This window comes from Cucumis sativus, chromosome 6, assembly GCF_000004075.3.
Source record: "Cucumis sativus cultivar 9930 chromosome 6, Cucumber_9930_V3, whole genome shotgun sequence".
NCBI lineage: Eukaryota > Viridiplantae > Streptophyta > Magnoliopsida > Cucurbitales > Cucurbitaceae > Cucumis > Cucumis sativus.
The window spans coordinates 19,914,919-19,932,731 of record NC_026660.2 but is presented as its reverse complement, the minus strand read 5'-3'; the positions used below and the strand labels follow the sequence as shown (position 1 = coordinate 19,932,731).

General features: G+C 31.0%; 1 protein-coding gene across 1 annotated transcript; it reads left to right on the top strand.

The window, feature by feature from the left end:
- Positions 1-7,951: 7,951 nt before the first annotated feature.
- LOC101210779 (3-hydroxy-3-methylglutaryl-coenzyme A reductase 1) lies at positions 7,952-11,797 on the top strand. The gene is made up of 4 exons (XM_004146714.3): positions 7,952-9,004; positions 9,258-9,439; positions 10,440-10,786; positions 10,882-11,797. Exons 1-4 carry the CDS (start codon positions 8,004-8,006, stop codon positions 11,122-11,124), a joined length of 1,773 nt encoding a protein of 590 aa, XP_004146762.1. The 5' UTR covers positions 7,952-8,003; the 3' UTR covers positions 11,125-11,797.
- Positions 11,798-17,813: the final 6,016 nt, after the last annotated feature.

The following is a 17,813-nucleotide window of genomic DNA, read 5'->3' as shown; positions in this document are numbered from 1 at the left end:
GTCAGCTTTGAAGTTGGTAGCTCCACTCTACTATACTAGTTGGGAGGTGGTTAGAGTTTTAATAATTTAATATCAAGTAAAGGTGGATGATTTTTGAACTAATTAATCATAAAAGAAGAGACTCATTAAGCAAAGATCACTCATTAATATTAGTAGAATAGAAGAGAACTGTCTTTTTCTATATTCTTTTCTTGGTTTTGTTGCTACCCTGAATTTGTGTAATCAATTTGATCATACACATATCCCTTCAACACAGCACAGACTTCAATCAACATTCCCACAACTTAAATGTCAAACCAAAAAGATTTGATCTTTGAGGCTCTAAGGTGGAAAGGCGATCATGCTAGGTGTACTGAATTATCCTTACTTGTGAGTCTTTCCAGGCTTTGAGAATATTATGTTATATCCCACCCCACGAGCAAGATCGTAGACAACAAGCTGTCGTCATTTTTTTCCCAACAAGATGTGAAGTGGAGGTTTGATTCTTAATCCAATGGTCATAATGTTTGTTGAACAAGCCCAAGTTGATGCTTTCATCATGCCTTCTTTGTCTCCATTTTGTCAAGGGGGGAAAGCAAACTATAGTCTAAAAAATGTATAATAGTAAAGTGCAGTAGAGACTTTCATACTCAAGAACTCATCACAACGAGTAGGTTTTCATTTATCTGCAAAAGTTGTTCTAAGATTGAATTACTAATTTGGTATTTAGCAATCGTTTATAATAAGTTATTTTAGGCACCTCTCTTCCTTTTCCTTTCCCCCCCTTTTCAGAAATGTCATTGCACTGTATACCCATGGAGAATTTGATTCATGACCCTCTAGAAAAATATAGATCCTCAAGAATTCCTTACCCCAATTCCTACAAAATTAAGGTTGGAGATTTTGGTAAGTATGAGATTAAAAAGAATAAAGTTGTTACATGTGTCGATGTGATTTTCTTTTTCAATGGTTAAATCGTTGGACTTCCAAAGATAAAAGTGTTTAACTTGAAACAGTTATACGTTATTGGACAATTTTTTAGAAATTTTTCTAGGAAACATATGAGTAAAGATACAACATGCTTGAAAGACCCATGTTGAGTAGATTGTAGAGAATGTCAAGTGGAATTTTGAATCCTAATTCAAATGTTAAATTTAAGAGGTATTCAATATTTTTTTTTTTTTTGTTTTCTTTTTGCTTTTTTTAGATTAGATAGGGCATATAATTTGAGAAAACATTTATGGAAGGGGTAGTTGTATCCAAAGAAGAATGGGAGATTGGTGAGTTCACTATTCGTTTTGTTTGATGTTAGTCTTTCATGAAGGTTTTGGAGAAACAAGAAAGGGACCCTAAAGCTAGTTTTGTACAAACATATTGAAAAAGATGTTTCCAATCAATAAATTGCCTTTTTTCCTCACATTGTCATATTTGAATTTATTACGCAAAGAGTTTGAATTGATGTCCACTTAAGATTGTCGTTATTATCATCAAGAGAGGATTTAAAGCCTATCATACATTTAGAGTTATTAATTGCTCATGAAATGTGGATAAAGTGTAATCTACTAAATTAAAATGCATAATTGACATAGACAGGGAGTAAATAAACTTAACAAGTCATAAATGTTTAACATTTGCTAAAGAAAAACTACTTAACATATATTCTAAACGAGATCGATCGGTTTAGGACGTAGAAAATCATGCACACCAAATTATTTGGACCTTTTATATTTGATGTCACAGTCTTCTTTTGAAGTGAGAATTTGAATCTCCAACCTCTTGACATATAGTTATTGATAAATACAATAATTAAACTTTTATGAATTTACCATTTCTATATATGATATATACATTCTTATGATATATGGTTATAGTTAGAAGCGTATTACATGTCTTTCTAGTCTACATTATTATGTTCGATTTGTTGAGTAAAATTACTTACTTGTCAACATCTGAGCTTCCATTTTGAGCCTTTTAAGTAAAATTCTAACTTTTCTCCATCTTTGATGAACTTAGTGCCCGTTTTGATATTCATGAACTTCTAGTTAGTATTTTCACTTATGAATGAATCTATTTTACTATTCACTTGGTATCCATGTTTCTTAAAAATGAAGTCAAACACTATAAAGGAAAAACATGAAGAAACAAATACTAATTTAAAAATATATAAAAATAGAAAGCAATTGCGTTCAAATTTCTCATTATCACAGTATTTTTCTTTTCTTGCATCGTTGGTAGACTCTTAAGGGCTGTTTGGCCCCTTAGTTTGGATGAGCTTGATATTTAATGTCAAATCCCTGTTTGACCCATGGTGTAAAATCACGAACTTAACATGTGGGGTAAATGAATGTTTTTATTTATTTAAATTTTAGTTCTCAAATTTAAATTAGTACTTTCACTTCTATTTTAAAATTATTACTATACGTTTTGGATGAGAAATCAAATAAATTAAAGATTGAAATAATTTGATTTGGTTTGACTCAAAAAGATTATTTTTTTTATAATTTAATGTATTAAATAAGATTTTTTAGTCAACATAGTTAGTGTAATTTCTTACTGATTTGAACGGATAAATATAAAACTTATTTATTTTTTTTATATAGTTACATTTTTTTATTACTCAATTAAAAAATGAAAAATAATACATTTTAATTCAAAGAATAAAAATAAATGAACACATAAAACTTTTATTTTCATCTTTGTTTTATCATTTTTTGTATGGAGAAAATATGAATCACCTTCCTCCCTCCCTAAAACTTAAAGAAAATAAATAGGAAAAACTTAAAAAATTGAATATATTTGACATATAATTAAATATATTCGTTGGTTTAAGAAAACTTATGATTTATTTGAATTGATTTAAGAAAAATATTTTTTTTGTTGTCAACTAGAAGAGTTATGACTTATTTAAATTGATTTAAGAAAAAATATTTTTTTTTATAAAAAAACTAATTTTTATTTAAATATTACATTGCATGTGCATCGTAGGAAGACAATCATAAATATCACTAAATATAATTTCACTTATTTTCATTTGCTATACTTATTTTGAAACCCAACAATTAGACTTTTTTTAATGTTTTGCTTAACTGAAAGTTTTGTAAACTTCATTCGATTACATAACTTGTTATATTTTGTGAATAGTTTGTAATATTTCTCATTCATGTTAATGCAACTGTAATCACAATTATTGTTATTGAACGTCAAACTTTTTTGTTTCTACATTATTGTCATGGAAATCAATAAGTCAAAAAATCGAATTATATGTACAAAATATTTCTAATACACAAGCATTAGAAATACATATTACCAATTCCTGCAACCCAAACATATGCATCTTTAATTCTCAAGCATCAAAACCTCATCAAATAAGCCGACAGTCATTTAAGTTTCAGGCACTTGATTTCTAATATGCACACCAAACGCTCCCTTTTGCTATATTTGTAAACTTTTTAAAATATAATGTTCTTATATATTCAATTATTTTGAATCTAATTGCTATATTTACAACCATCCTAATGAAAAATATGACTATTTCACCAATTTGGGGATTCAAAGCAATTGGTCCCCATCCTTCTTTAAAAAAAGTGCATCTCTTGGTCCTAAACTAAGTGAACTAGATATCAACACAAAGCATTTCACTGCATATAATATAAGGAGACAAGAAAAGAAATATCTTTTTATACATTTATCTCTAAAGCCTATAAGAGTTGTGAAGATCATGTCAATTACCATTGAACTAAACTCATTTTAACGATAAAAGTTCTATATAAACATTTTATTAATTAGTTAAGTTGAGGGGTCAATCTATTAAGGGGTTCGAACACGTGACTCTCATATGGTGACGTTTTACATATAATTAAGTATGTTGATTCTCTCACAAGTAAGTATACATTTAAAAAAGATGTTAGTATATATGAAAATGATATTGAAATTGTTACCAACACAATTGATTGGAGTTTTGATTGAGTTGTGGTGGCCTAAGAAAAATAAATGTCACTCACATTTTGTAGTTTTGCATATTTGGTTCGTATCCACACATCTCCCCCTCACAAAATTGAACTTCACGTGACTTTGTGTACGTAGTGGTCACCCCCTTCCCCTCTCTCAAACCATTTCCTTCCTCCTTCTCATCAAATTATTTTAAATCACCTTTTTGTTATAACAATCTATTTATCATATACATTCTCATAGATCACTGTCTCACTACATAAATGATTATGTTTTGGTTTATTTTGCTTTAGGAATTAAAATATATATAATAGAATTCTACGCTTTCACTACAAGGAAGGAATTGGAGGAATCCGCTTGACGCATGAAATGACGTCGAAAAATATCGCGTCGGCACTAACCTACCAAATTTGACGCGAAGTTTTTGCACTAGATTCGAGGAGCATTTTCGACATTGTGGATACATACGTCGGAGAAAGGAGAAATAATGATTTAACTGGTCCATGTTCCCCGACGTGTAGGAGAGAAACATCGAGAAAAGTAGAAATGATTATTTAATGCATCCACTTTCCCCGATGTGTGGGAGAGAAACGTCGAAAAAAGTATAAATAATTATTTAATGCGTCTACTTTCCCGGACGTGTGGGAGAGAAACGTCGAAATTAGTCTCCTTTGACCGACTTTGAGTTGACTACGTCACGAAAAATTGTATAATAACTTTGAATCGTAATTTTTTCTCTCGACGTTATTAGTGGAACGTTAGGGAAGGTTTAAGGTTTTCCGACATTGTACATGAAAACATTAGGGTTTGGTTGTTTTTCTGATGTTCTAGAGAATGTCGGGAATTCTCTAACCTATTCGTGAGCACAAAATAGAATACATAGAAAGAAAAGAAAATAGGACAGTGAGAGAAGGAGAGAACCTGGCGTCGTTCACTGCCGCCATCCTTCGTCGTTCACTCTACCACCCACTATCCTCCATTGTCGCTCATCGCCACCGCCACCGCCACTGCTCTCAACCAAGGTTGTTGTTGTTGTTCTTTTTTTTTTTTTAATTAAAAATTGAATGTATTTGATATAATGTATGCTTTTAGGATTTAGATTCAAATCTATGTTAAGTATTTTTAGTTTTTAGTATTAAATTTGAATTGGTTTTAGGATTTAGAATTTAAGATTGATGTTAAGTATTTTTGGAATATTATTGAATATGTGATTATTGAGATTTGTGGGGGTAATATTCAATTTAGAGTGGCTGTTTATTGAATTTGAGATTGTGGGAAAGATGTTGATTGAATTTGAGATTAGGAGATGTTTATTGAATTCGAAATTGTCATTTATTTGAAAATGTTGGATAGCCTATAACTAAGGGAGGAGGAGCAAGACTGACAAATAATAGACCATGCACGACAAATGGAAAAGATGATCGAGGAGATGAGTCGGACAGAGAGAGGGTCGCGAACACTTAGGGTACATATTTTTCAACATTTAACTTGTTTAATTTTGCATCTGTGATATTCTAAATGTACTTTTATGTCATTTATAGGTTTGACATTCATGACTAGTAATAGATGATATAGATGATAGGTGTAGTTTTTTTTTTTTTTTTTTTTAAATTTAATTATTTTAAACATACTATTTGTAAGTTTTGGTATACATCTTTAGTTTATCTTGTTTTATTATAAATGGAAATCATTTAATTTTCATAACTTAATGTAGATTTTGTTTATTGCCTTGCGAAGCCTAACTGAAAACAATACTTACGATAACAAAAAGTAACAAAATAGTTTTTAAAAAATATGTTTTCTTCGACATCTCCAATTGATGTTGGAGAACGCTTTTACCAATGCCACATCGAAAAATGTCCTTTCCCGACGTGCTCTCAGTACGTCGGGGATACATGTATTCTGACGTTGTGAGATGACGTCGAGGATTCATGTATACCGACATCTACCATTTGTGCCTCCACAAAAATTACCCCTTTGCCGTTTACCGACGTAGAACTGTGATGTCAGGATTACTTTGGCCGATGCATTTGATGTTTTTTCTAACGTTTGTATGCCTCGGGAATAACCCTGATTCTTGTAGTGTTTTATGATCTTGTGTCAAATAGGTTTCATGAATATAAAAATAACGAATAAGAAAAAAATGTCTATCGGATATAAAATTGAAAGCACATGAATCTACTATGCACAAAATAGAAAATTTAAGGGTTTATAATGATTAGTTACTTTTGAAGTACAAAGACTTGTTAAGGTTAATAAGTTATTGTATTTTTTGTAGGGATAGTTGTAAATGCATCAACATACTCAAAATATTAACAGATGAACAAAACGAGTATATAAGCATATCAACGTCCATAAACCATAAAATTTGAGAGAAATGGACAAATTTAGAAAAAAAAATCATGATTTTTTTCAATAGAGTACATAGTTTTTTTTTCTTCTATTTTTCCAAAAAAAAAATCTCTAAATTTTACTATATTTACAATTTATTAACAAAATTTAAAAAGTGGGTTGGCTAAGTAAATAAATTCAGAAAATAAAAACAAAAAATAAAAGAAAGGGAGAAAAAGGGCAATTTAGTCACTTTAGGTTTAGAGGATAAAAAAATGATGAGGATCCAAGGAATGATGCAATGGCCAATGAGCTTTTCTAATTGTATATCAATTTAATCTCCACATTATTTCACCTAAACTTTGTTTTTATTCTATGCTCATTTTTTTAATCAACCATTTAACAAATACTCATATGATATGTTTTTTCTTTTTGTTCGTTTATTAATTAATGGATAGTTACAAGAACATTAAAAAAACAAACAATTATTTATCACTATACCATATGATTTTGTGTTGAGTAAAATGAGTTGGAGAATTTGAATCATATGCCTCTTAGTTATTAACGAATCAAAAGTAACTTTATTGCAACAACAAATTAATTGATCAAGAGTATTCTGTTATGAACGTGCTTTCTAAATTAAAGTGTTTGACAATTAAAATCACTTACTTTTTCTATGAAACTTTTATTTGAAAGGTCAAACCAAACAACTCAAACTTACATGGCTATCATACAAGATTGGAGAATAAAATTGCCGCCCAACCTTGACATAGCATTAGTCCAATCTATTCCTATGAAAAAGTTTTTGTTTTTTCTTCATAAAAGAAAATTATATTTTTTAAATTTTCAATCAACTTATTGAATTGAAAAAAAATCATTCAATAGTAAGAGTTGTTTGAATCTTCGTCTATCATTTTTCTAGTCGAGTGAAGCGGAGATTTGAACTAATTTATTATGTGATAAAAACAACAGTAGAAAAAGTATAAAAAAAAATATTAACATTTTCATCGAAATTTAAAATTTGAAAACAAAAATATAAAAAAAAAAATTCCATTTTAGTTAAAAAATTGTGAACTAAATCCATATTTGCTGAAAACACAACTTAAATTATCAATAAATACATGTTAAAGATACCAAATTGAGATATTACCTAACATCAATAAAAAAACAATTGGACTCCATTTTATTAATATTGAATTCAACAATTGTAGGGATATATTAGATCCACATCTAAATCTGTAATGAAATAATGCAACATCCTATCATTAGTGTCGCTAATATTTTAACTGTTAGAGTTAGATATAAGAGTAAATTTTAGGACGTTGATAATTATAGGCACATGAAGTTGGTTATATGATTGAAGATGATTAGAATTTTAGTTAGATTAGATTAATGTCGATTAGAATGTGGTAAAGGCAACATAAATGAGAGGTATAAATTTGGGGGGAAGAACCGAGAGAGATAGGTGTAGAAGTACTTTTTAAAAGAGCTTAATAATAATAAGAAGAAGAAGAACAAATAATTTAGAAAATGGGGTTAACTTTTTTAAAATAATAATAATAATAAATTAATGAATTAATTAAGAAAAGAAAAGAAAAAAGGAAAAAGGAAAAAGGAAAAAAAAAAGGCTTTTAAAATTCTCTCCCTCCTTGCAGTTCCGTTTGCCATCCAGCCAAACATCGGCCCCAACTCTTCTCTTCCTCTATTTTTTATTTTCTCTGTTCTCGCCGGAGAAAAGCTGCCCAATGGACCGCCGGCGTTCTGTCCGACCACCGCGTCCCAACGCCGTGCAGGATGGTGGTGCTGCCACCTGTACCTTCAGTCGGAACGAACAAAACGCATCGGCGCCCGAACATCAACACTTGAAAACTGCATCGCCTAAAGCTTCCGATGCTCTTCCCCTTCCTCTCTACCTCACCAACACAATCTTCTTCACCCTTTTCTTCTCCGTCGCTTATTATCTTCTTCACCGATGGCGCGATAAGATCCGAAACTCTACACCACTTCACGTCGTTACGCTCTCCGAAATCGCCGCCATTGTTTCTCTCATGGCTTCCTTCATCTATCTTCTTGGATTTTTCGGTATTGACTTCGTTCAGTCTTTCATAGCGCGTTCCTCTTCCGATGCCTGGGATCTTGAAGATGAAATTGATCGAACTCTTCTCATCGATAACAATCGCTATGCTGCACCTCGTTCCGCCTCTGCTGTCGCTTTGCCCTCCAAAGTGGTCGACGCCGAGGTTTTGAATGCAATTCCATTGCCGGAGGAGGATGAAGAGGTTGTGAAGATGGTTGTGGATGGTTCTGTTCCTTCGTACTCGTTGGAATCGAAACTTGGGGATCCGAAACGAGCCGCTTCCATTCGCCGTGAGGCACTGCAGAGGATGACTGGAAGGTCGATCCATGGGCTTCCATTTGAAGGATTCGATTATGAGTCTATTTTAGGGCAGTGCTGCGAAATGCCTGTTGGGTATGTTCAGATTCCGGTGGGAATAGCGGGACCGTTGTTGCTGGATGGATTCGAGTACACTGTGCCGATGGCTACGACGGAGGGTTGCTTAGTGGCCAGCACCAATAGAGGTTGCAAAGCGATCTATGCGTCTGGTGGAGCAACGAGCATGTTGTTGAAAGATGGGATGACCAGAGCGCCGGTTGTAAGATTTGGGAGCGCCAAAAGGGCATCTGAATTGAAATTTTTCTTAGAGGATCCTGATAATTTTGATACCTTGGCCGTCGTTTTCAACAGGTAAAAGTTTGTCATATATTACCTTCGACCCTTTCTAGCTTGTCAATTGGTTCTTTCTTCATTTGGCTCGAACTTTTTCTAGTCCTAAATATCATGTTTTCCATTTTTTCCTGCATTCTTTTTCTCTTTCTTTTTGTTTTTTTTTTAATCTCCTAAGGGGGAGGATCAAATTCGACTCCTGAATTTGTATTTCTTTTTAAAATTATGTAATCATGATATGATAATACAATTGCGCTTGTTTCCTAATTTGCAGGTCTAGTAGATTTGCTAGGCTTCAAAGTATCCGATGCTCTATTGCTGGGAAGAATCTTTATGTAAGATTTTGTTGCACCACAGGCGACGCCATGGGAATGAATATGGTGTCTAAGGGTGTCCAGAATGTCCTTGAATTTCTTCAACATGATTTCTCAGATATGGAAGTCATTGGTATCTCCGGTTAGTACTTCTCTTCTTCTCTTTTCCTTTCGTACTTATCCTTTTTTTAGTGCTCCTCGGCCCCCTTCTTGTTAATCTGTCAACTTCTCGAATACCGACGTTTCAATTTAGAGATTTATTTCATTTTAGTTTCTTTGTATTAATATATCCCTTTCATTTGACATTACCCCCATTTTCACTTTCTTTTTTCTTCCAAGGGAATGACTGATTAGGGTAGGAACCCTAATTGATGTATTAAATAAGTCTTCTCTGGGGACTATAGTAAATGATCTTCTTTAGGGTATTGACTCATTTTAATTTGAAATTGAAGAATGGGAATACGGGATCATATATATAAGATATAGTATTGTAAACTTAGGAGTTAAGTTTTCCAATCAAAACTTAAATGTTAGATTTGTGAAACGGAATGAGTGTTGAAGGGTAATAAGATAGTTTTTCCCTGCATCTCTTTGTCTTTCACATCTCAGTTGGACATTTATAATTGTATATTCAGACTAACTTACCCTGCACCTTTAAGCAAAGAAAATCTTACACAGCCTGTCTCCTTCTCCCTGTCATGTATACTTGAAGTAAAGAAATGTGTACGCAGTACTGGTTGCCTTGAAAGTATGTATTAGTTCGTACAATTTGATTCATCTTCTCAAATAACCTTGAGGTAGGACTGTTGAGACATAAAATAATTTGAAAGTAATTCGCTGGGTCATAGATTTGATCCTATGTTGTTTTCTATACAACCTTTCATCTGATGGGTGGCCATAGTTTCTGGGATTATTTGGTTATCCTTTCCTATTTAATCTTTGTTTGTAATTGCGTCAGGCATAATGACTGATTTACTGTTATCATAACCCTATTCTCTCCTTTAATCTCAACATTTCTGAGTTGTATTCTGCCGGTAACATGAACTTCCTCCAACTTTTTCAACGGGTTCTGATTGTCAATTAAAATTTGATGAGGTGACTTATATAATTTATTCTAAGTGACTGGCCTCTTCATTTGGCAGGGAACTTTTGTGCTGACAAGAAACCTGCTGCCGTAAATTGGATTGAAGGACGAGGAAAGTCTGTGGTCTGTGAGGCAGTAATAAAGGATGAGGTGGTGAGGAAAGTATTGAAAACCAGTGTTGCGAGTCTAGTAGAGCTCAACATGCTTAAGAATCTAACTGGATCTGCAATGGCTGGCGCCCTTGGTGGTTTTAATGCTCATTCCAGCAATATTGTATCTGCTGTTTTCTTAGCAACTGGTCAAGATCCAGCACAAAATGTGGAGAGTTCTCACTGCATCACTATGATGGAACCTGTTAACAACGGCAGAGATTTGCATATCTCTGTCACAATGCCTTCCATTGAGGTTACAAATACATCGTATTCATTCGTTTTTTTTTTCATATATATACCTTATATCTCAAACTTTATCCATTCTACCTTCTTGCTTATTTTCTTCAGGTTGGTACTGTTGGAGGTGGAACTCAACTTGCATCTCAATCCGCTTGTTTGAATCTTCTTGGTGTGAAGGGTGCTAGCAAAGAGTCTCCGGGAGCTAACTCAAGGCTTTTAGCCACCATTGTGGCTGGCTCTGTTCTTGCAGGTGAGCTATCCCTCATGTCTGCTATAGCAGCTGGACAACTGGTGAGGAGTCACATGAAATACAATAGATCTAGCAGAGATGTATCAAAACTTGAATCATAAAAGGTATTAGATCAACAAAATGGTGGGATCCAGTAGAGATAGAAATAAAAGGGGAAAAGATTTGGATCTTTTTGGTGGAAGTAGCAAAGGAAATATGGCTTCTGGCTGGTTTACATGTGATTTCCAGAGACTAGCCTAGCTGGAAGGTGGCCCCCATCGAGGAAGACATGCAACATGGTTGGATGAAGCTCATTCCATTCTGTGGTTCATCTGGACGTATTGTGTGCCCCCACGAAGATATTCGGTGTGTTATCTATCGTTTGTTTTGCAAAGAAAAGGAAAAAAAAAAAAAGAAAGAATAATATATATATATATAATATATATATATATAAATATATATATATATATTCTCATTCGTTAGCTTTCCTGACATTTGAAAAACTTGATGATTCTGGTTGGTGTTGTTATCTGTTTGTAGATTTGTAGACGATGGTGGGGGAAAAGAGGGGCTTAGTTTTTATGTATGATATCTATGTTTCTTTGTACGTATTGCTTTGGTCAAGTTGTGGTGGTGGTTGTTGTAACTTCGTTATGGTTGTAAAACCTTTATAACTTCAGACTGTGGTCCTAAATCATTCACTGTATTTCTATGGTGTATGGTTTTTGTCTCTATTGGCGGTGTTTGGGATTGAAAATGATATTGAGCTTACCGGCAGGTTGCTTTATTGTTTAACGTTTTCTTTGTTTTTTTGTTGGCTTCTTCATTCTCGCCGGCACTACCTTTTTTTAGGGTTCAATTAGGCTTCCTTTGATTATGATTTCGTTTCTGTTTCATTTATGGTTAATTTTAAGTAATTATTGAATATAAATATATTATTTATACTTAATAAATTTTTAAGTAACACCTGTATCCTTGATATTTTATGTTAAATTAATAAATAAATTTAGAAGTTTGAGATTAAATATGGTCAGTTTTGAAGGAGTGTTGGATCTAAGAAACTGAAGTTGTTGACAGTTTGACAGCGAATTTGTTGGTGTCACGTGACTCTCTGTATTTCACCACATTCTAAATTCAAAACTTCTCTTTTGGGTCCAAACGCAACCTTTTAGTTTTAGGTATTTGCTTTTCTGAAAAGTGATTAGAATGATATTCTGTATGTATTTGGTCCATTTGTAAGTCTAAGGGTTATATTCAACACTATTTTCTTTTACTTCAACGATTTTTTAACAACTGAAAATTATAGCGGTGTACCACTTTACTCGTTTTATGAGTTCATGACTCAACCTTCACCTGATCCTTTTCTAGGTTTATGATTCAAACTAAAATAATTGAGTCATGTAAATAAATATATAAGAATCTTGAACTAAAATAAAAAATATTATTTCTTGAATGAAGTACATATATAGAGATCTTTGTATCCTTTTAATTGTTAACTACACTATTTATCGTGGATTTGCTTGTTTGTTTTCTTATTAATTTATTTACTATTTATGTTGCACAATTTCTATTGATTACTAAAATATTTATGATAATTTCAAATATTGCACAATGGACCAAAATATTTACAAATATAGTAAAATGTTATTGTTTACTAGTCATAAATAGTGATATAGATGTCAATCTATGTGTATCACTGTCTACAACTAACAAACATTGACATTGTGTTATATTTGTAAATATTTTCAATAGTTTGACAATACGTATACCAATTACTGAATGATAGTAGTGGTTGAAAAGAATGTATCTTTAATATATATTTGTCTACCATTTATTGACGTGACATCAAAGGTTTAATTTGATGCAGTGGTTCAAAAATTGGTGAGTCGTCCACTGACTTAGGGGACATGATATTCAAAATACTTTTCATTCACCACTTGGTTAATTGATGGTATGCACTTAGTTAGTTGCAGTTAAAATTTGATGGCTATTGCTGCTCCGTCAGGCGTCATCCATCCACTTCATGACACTAACTCCAAACAGTTTCATTCACCACTTACTTGACAATGCTTTGGTAGAGATTAAAAGACGACTAAAAGGGAAGAAGACAACAAAAATGCTGAAATAGAAAACGTTCAACCCCATGAAGTCTTCTTCTGACGTTTGTGTGTTTGCTCTTTGCTGCTAAACTTATACTTTAAGACCCATGGGCCTAAATAAGCCCATTTATACTCAAGAAGGTTAAGGTTCCGTGTAAGTAAACTCTTTGGGCTCCACACCTAACCCCAATTCTCCAACTCTTCTACAAAGTCTTCCTTGTTACTTACATTTTGACATTTTCTACGTGTGATATTTAAATATTTCAAGTTTGCCCTTATTTTTCATCGTCTTTTTATCTTCTCTCTTTGTCCTTCATTTTAAATGTGTGTAAAAAATATCAAAATCTAAATAATTATGTACCAAAAAGTGTAAAGCATGATTATGTAGATTTAGGTAAGAATAATGTAGAAAGAGTAGTGGATTTTTCAAATATATTAGGCACGCATTTCAATATTTTGATGAGGAAAAGAAAAGGTGGGAAATTATGGTTAATTGTTTCTTTTTTTAAAAGAAGGAGTTTAAAAAGAAAGGGCGAAAATGTAATTAACTGAAAAGGAGATGGAGATGGGACCCACAGGTAGGCCACATGTTGAGCTGTCCGTTAAGAACTTTAGTACACCAAAAGAAAATATACCAAATTCAATAACTATAGTCTATAATAAAGAGTTGTGTTTTGTACTTCCCGTCTTCCCTATCTCCCCCTTCACTTTTTCTTTATTATTTATTATTATCATCCTTCTTTATTATTCTCTATTTTTATTTTTATTTCTTTTTAAGAATGAATATTTGCATACGGTTAAAGTTGACGATTTGATCCTCCATTTCTATACTTGTTCTGTCAAAAGAGACTTTAGCAAATTCAATTCAAGGATAATTAACATAATCTTCTATCTGCTAAATGATAGGTTCGACCCTCTATTTTCCATAAGATGTTATACTTAAAAAGGCTTTAAGATGGTATATTATAACAACGCTTTAGAATAATATGTTTTTTTTTCAAAACAATTAAACACTTGCAAATGCTAAATTAAACATATTCTTATTTAATTAACCCTTATTTTAGGTATAGTTCATGTTTGTTAAAATATTTATCAATTCAGATAGAGTTAGTGGATTCCCATACATTATGTTATAAAAAGTTGAATGTTTAATTTTTCAATAAGTATAACTAAATGGATAAAACACTAAATATACCATATTAAAAAGTAGTTCTTAATTGTTGTAGATTTACGAGTAAATTCTTATTATTATACTTCGAATTTCGAAAAAAAACTGACTTTTATAATATTTTTAGATATTTGTTAAATGGTCAATAAAAAATTTAACCAATACTTGGAGTGCTAATACAAAAAGTGTCAAAATTTTACAATATTCTAAGATTTTTATTAAATGATTATTTAGAAAACATATATAAAAAATAAACAAACGAAAATAAGAAAAAAAAGAGTATTAAGTTTTGAGAAAATTTGTCATAAATATCTAAGTTTTTCCTTTACAAAATTAACATGTTTTTTTAATATGACGAAATATGTACTGATAAGAATATCTCAAATAATTGATCTCGTTCGAAATGCACCGAAAAAAAATTGTTTAAACGAGTTTAAAAAGAAAAATAACATGCTAAGTACTTTGTAAGGTGAAAAGTTAAACTAATATTTCTAACCATTTTTCAAGATTTGGTACACCAACTAAAGTTAAAATTAAATGTTGAAAAACTAAGTTTTAAACACCAATGTCAATGTTTTCTTTAACATTTGGTTATACTTTGAGACTATTTTAGTGTCCCGAGAAAACTACAATGGTGTTTAATTCCTTAGTACATAAATTTATTGTTAGAGTATAGTGTGCATACGAACATTTATAAACTTAAGATGTTAAAAGACAATACTTTAATAGCTTGAAACCGACCATCCATCTTAGTTATCATATTGTAACATAAAAGTTCATCCTTGAAGTAGTGATGTCATAAGAACATTTATGAACTATTGAAGTTAACAAAAATGTACTTGTTAATCAATTGTTATAGTACGTATATGAAAACGTTACTATATATAGTTCTTAACTTTCATGAATGTTCTACAAGTATTTTATAAGATAGTGCAAGAGATGTAAGTCTTAATGGGTGAGTGACAGAGTCATTAGAAGTTTTGAAACGATTTTGAAAAATGACTAAGTGATTTGAATTATTTCATATGAAATTTATGCATATTTACCTTTTTGTTAGAACTTCTTCAATGTTTTATTCTTATTAGCATCTTTCACCACACCACTTTTCTATCATCTTAACATCATTTTATTTTGAATTGGATTGATCCAACACTCAAATTGTTAATAAATTAATTTGAATTTGTTGTCACCAAAATATTGATTGATTGGTTAATTTGAGATTAATGGTAAAAAAAAAATCAACAATTTAACTTAGTATAGTATGAGACTCCAAGAGTGAACCAGTGTGACTTCAATTAAACCTGACCGATTTTCAAAAGAAAAACATATGTTGTAGATGAATTGTTCCGCTACAAGAAACTTAGTACATCATAGTTGATCACATCAAGAGTGAACAAAATCTTTTGGAACTCGAAACTTTTGGTAAGCTTTCCAGCTCAAACAGAATGACCAACTCAAACAAGTGGGAGCTCACGGTTTGGTTGAATTGGTAGCAGCAATTCAGCTTTGATTAGAAGTACAAGTAAAGGGCAACCCCCCCTGCCCCCATCGACCAAAAATGTGGTAGATGACCAATGCAGGATTATATTGGTTGAGTTGTAAAGGCAACAACAACAATAACTTTATTTGAAGAGGCTCACACTAACCAATGAGATTGGTAGAGGGACTCAGCTCCTAATTGATGCAACAAAGGGGCGAAACAACAACTTTGTATACTGACTCATTTTGTTCTAATCTTAACTATAATAAAGCAGTAGATTTTCATTAAACATTATTAGTAAAATTTTATCATATTTGAATAAACTAGTGATGATTTTCTCTAAATTTTTTTATCGAGATTTGAAATAAATTCACATCACTCAATATCAACTTTATGTCGTCCTAATCATGGTATTGATAGAAAAATTGGAGAAGAAAATCATTTGCATTATGAACACTATCATTGTACTTAAATGAACGTGATCATCCAAAACTTCGATGTTCAAGGAAATAAAAATTTGAAAATGTTAGATTTTCACAATATTTTATGTTAAACATGTAAGTCTCACTTTAAAATTTCAAAAGAATTAAAAAATATAAAACGATTCAGATGCTGACGTTTGGTTTGATCTAAACTCACTAAAATATGAAAGAAAATATGAGTTTGGAGGTTGCTGTCAAATTAGCATGGGATGAACAATATTATAACGAATAACAATTTTAGTATTGTGATGATGAACATAACACATTGATTTATATATGTAGATAGTTTTTTAGTGAAAAATGATCGAGACGGTCAGAGACCTATAACTTTTTACATTATCTACCTTCTTTAAGACCGTCCTTATTTAGATGAAATATTATTTGATCGAGAGATGTCCAACCTCGTATCGATCTTATAAGAAATCTATGATCAAATTGGAGAATTTAGAAGGGAGCAATGAGAATTTAGCCCTAGTATATATAAGTGTATACACAAATATAAACATAATGTTAATTAATTACGCATACAATTCATTCCCAATTCACTTTTCTTAGACTATCTTGTAATGTCTAAATTTGAACTTTTTATGAGATTATATATTTTAATTATATACACGATTCACTCTTTTTTTAGACCATGGTTGTAATGTTTAAATTTAAACTTTTAAAAAGTATGAGATTAGATATTTTAACGGGGCATTTTTAAAAGTAGCAAAATAAATTAAATTATTTACAAGTTAGCAAAATTTTGGATTCTATCACTATAGTATATCAATAACTATCAGTGATAAAATTTACTATAGGTTGTAAATATTTTGTAAAATTTGCAGGAATAGTTTTATAGTTTTTCTTTAATAAAAATGTTATGAAATCTTTTAATTTAATTTTTTAAAAAAGAATTACCACGATAATAAAAAAAATGAAACTATTTTCAAAATATAGTATTGTTATATTTGGTAAATAGTTTCAATTACAGTAACAAATATTATTTGATTTAGAATAATCCAAATATTTTTTTAAAGAATGAATAAATTAAAAAACAAAACAATTATTTTTTTCCCAAAAAATATTCAATCACCTGCGAACTAAAGAGGAATCTTGTTTGTGAACATCTCTAATTTTATCCAAGATAGGTCCTATTTATATTAGTAATAGTAATAATTACGTAGGACAAACTTGTACTAATAAAAATTAAGCACATCACGATTTAAGACAAATATTTTCACTATCAAATAAACTGTATAAATATTAGTGATTACTTACTACTGTATTTCATCATCTTACTTTACCAAAGAATATCCATCATCTTAGCTTTCAATTTTTTATTTGTATGACCTAAACCTTATAAATCAAATATTTACTTCATATGAAATTATCTTTATTATTATCTATTATTCTACTCATTGCATTTACTTCTTACTGTTAATTTGATTGATTAAAGTATATCAATTTCAAGTTGTATATAGATAGAAATCATGTATTAAATTGGTATAAATATACATATTTTTATAAGAAAAAAAAAGTATATCTTTAAAAAGAATTAAAACTTTATATTTTTGAGAGAAAAAAGAAAAAAGAAAAA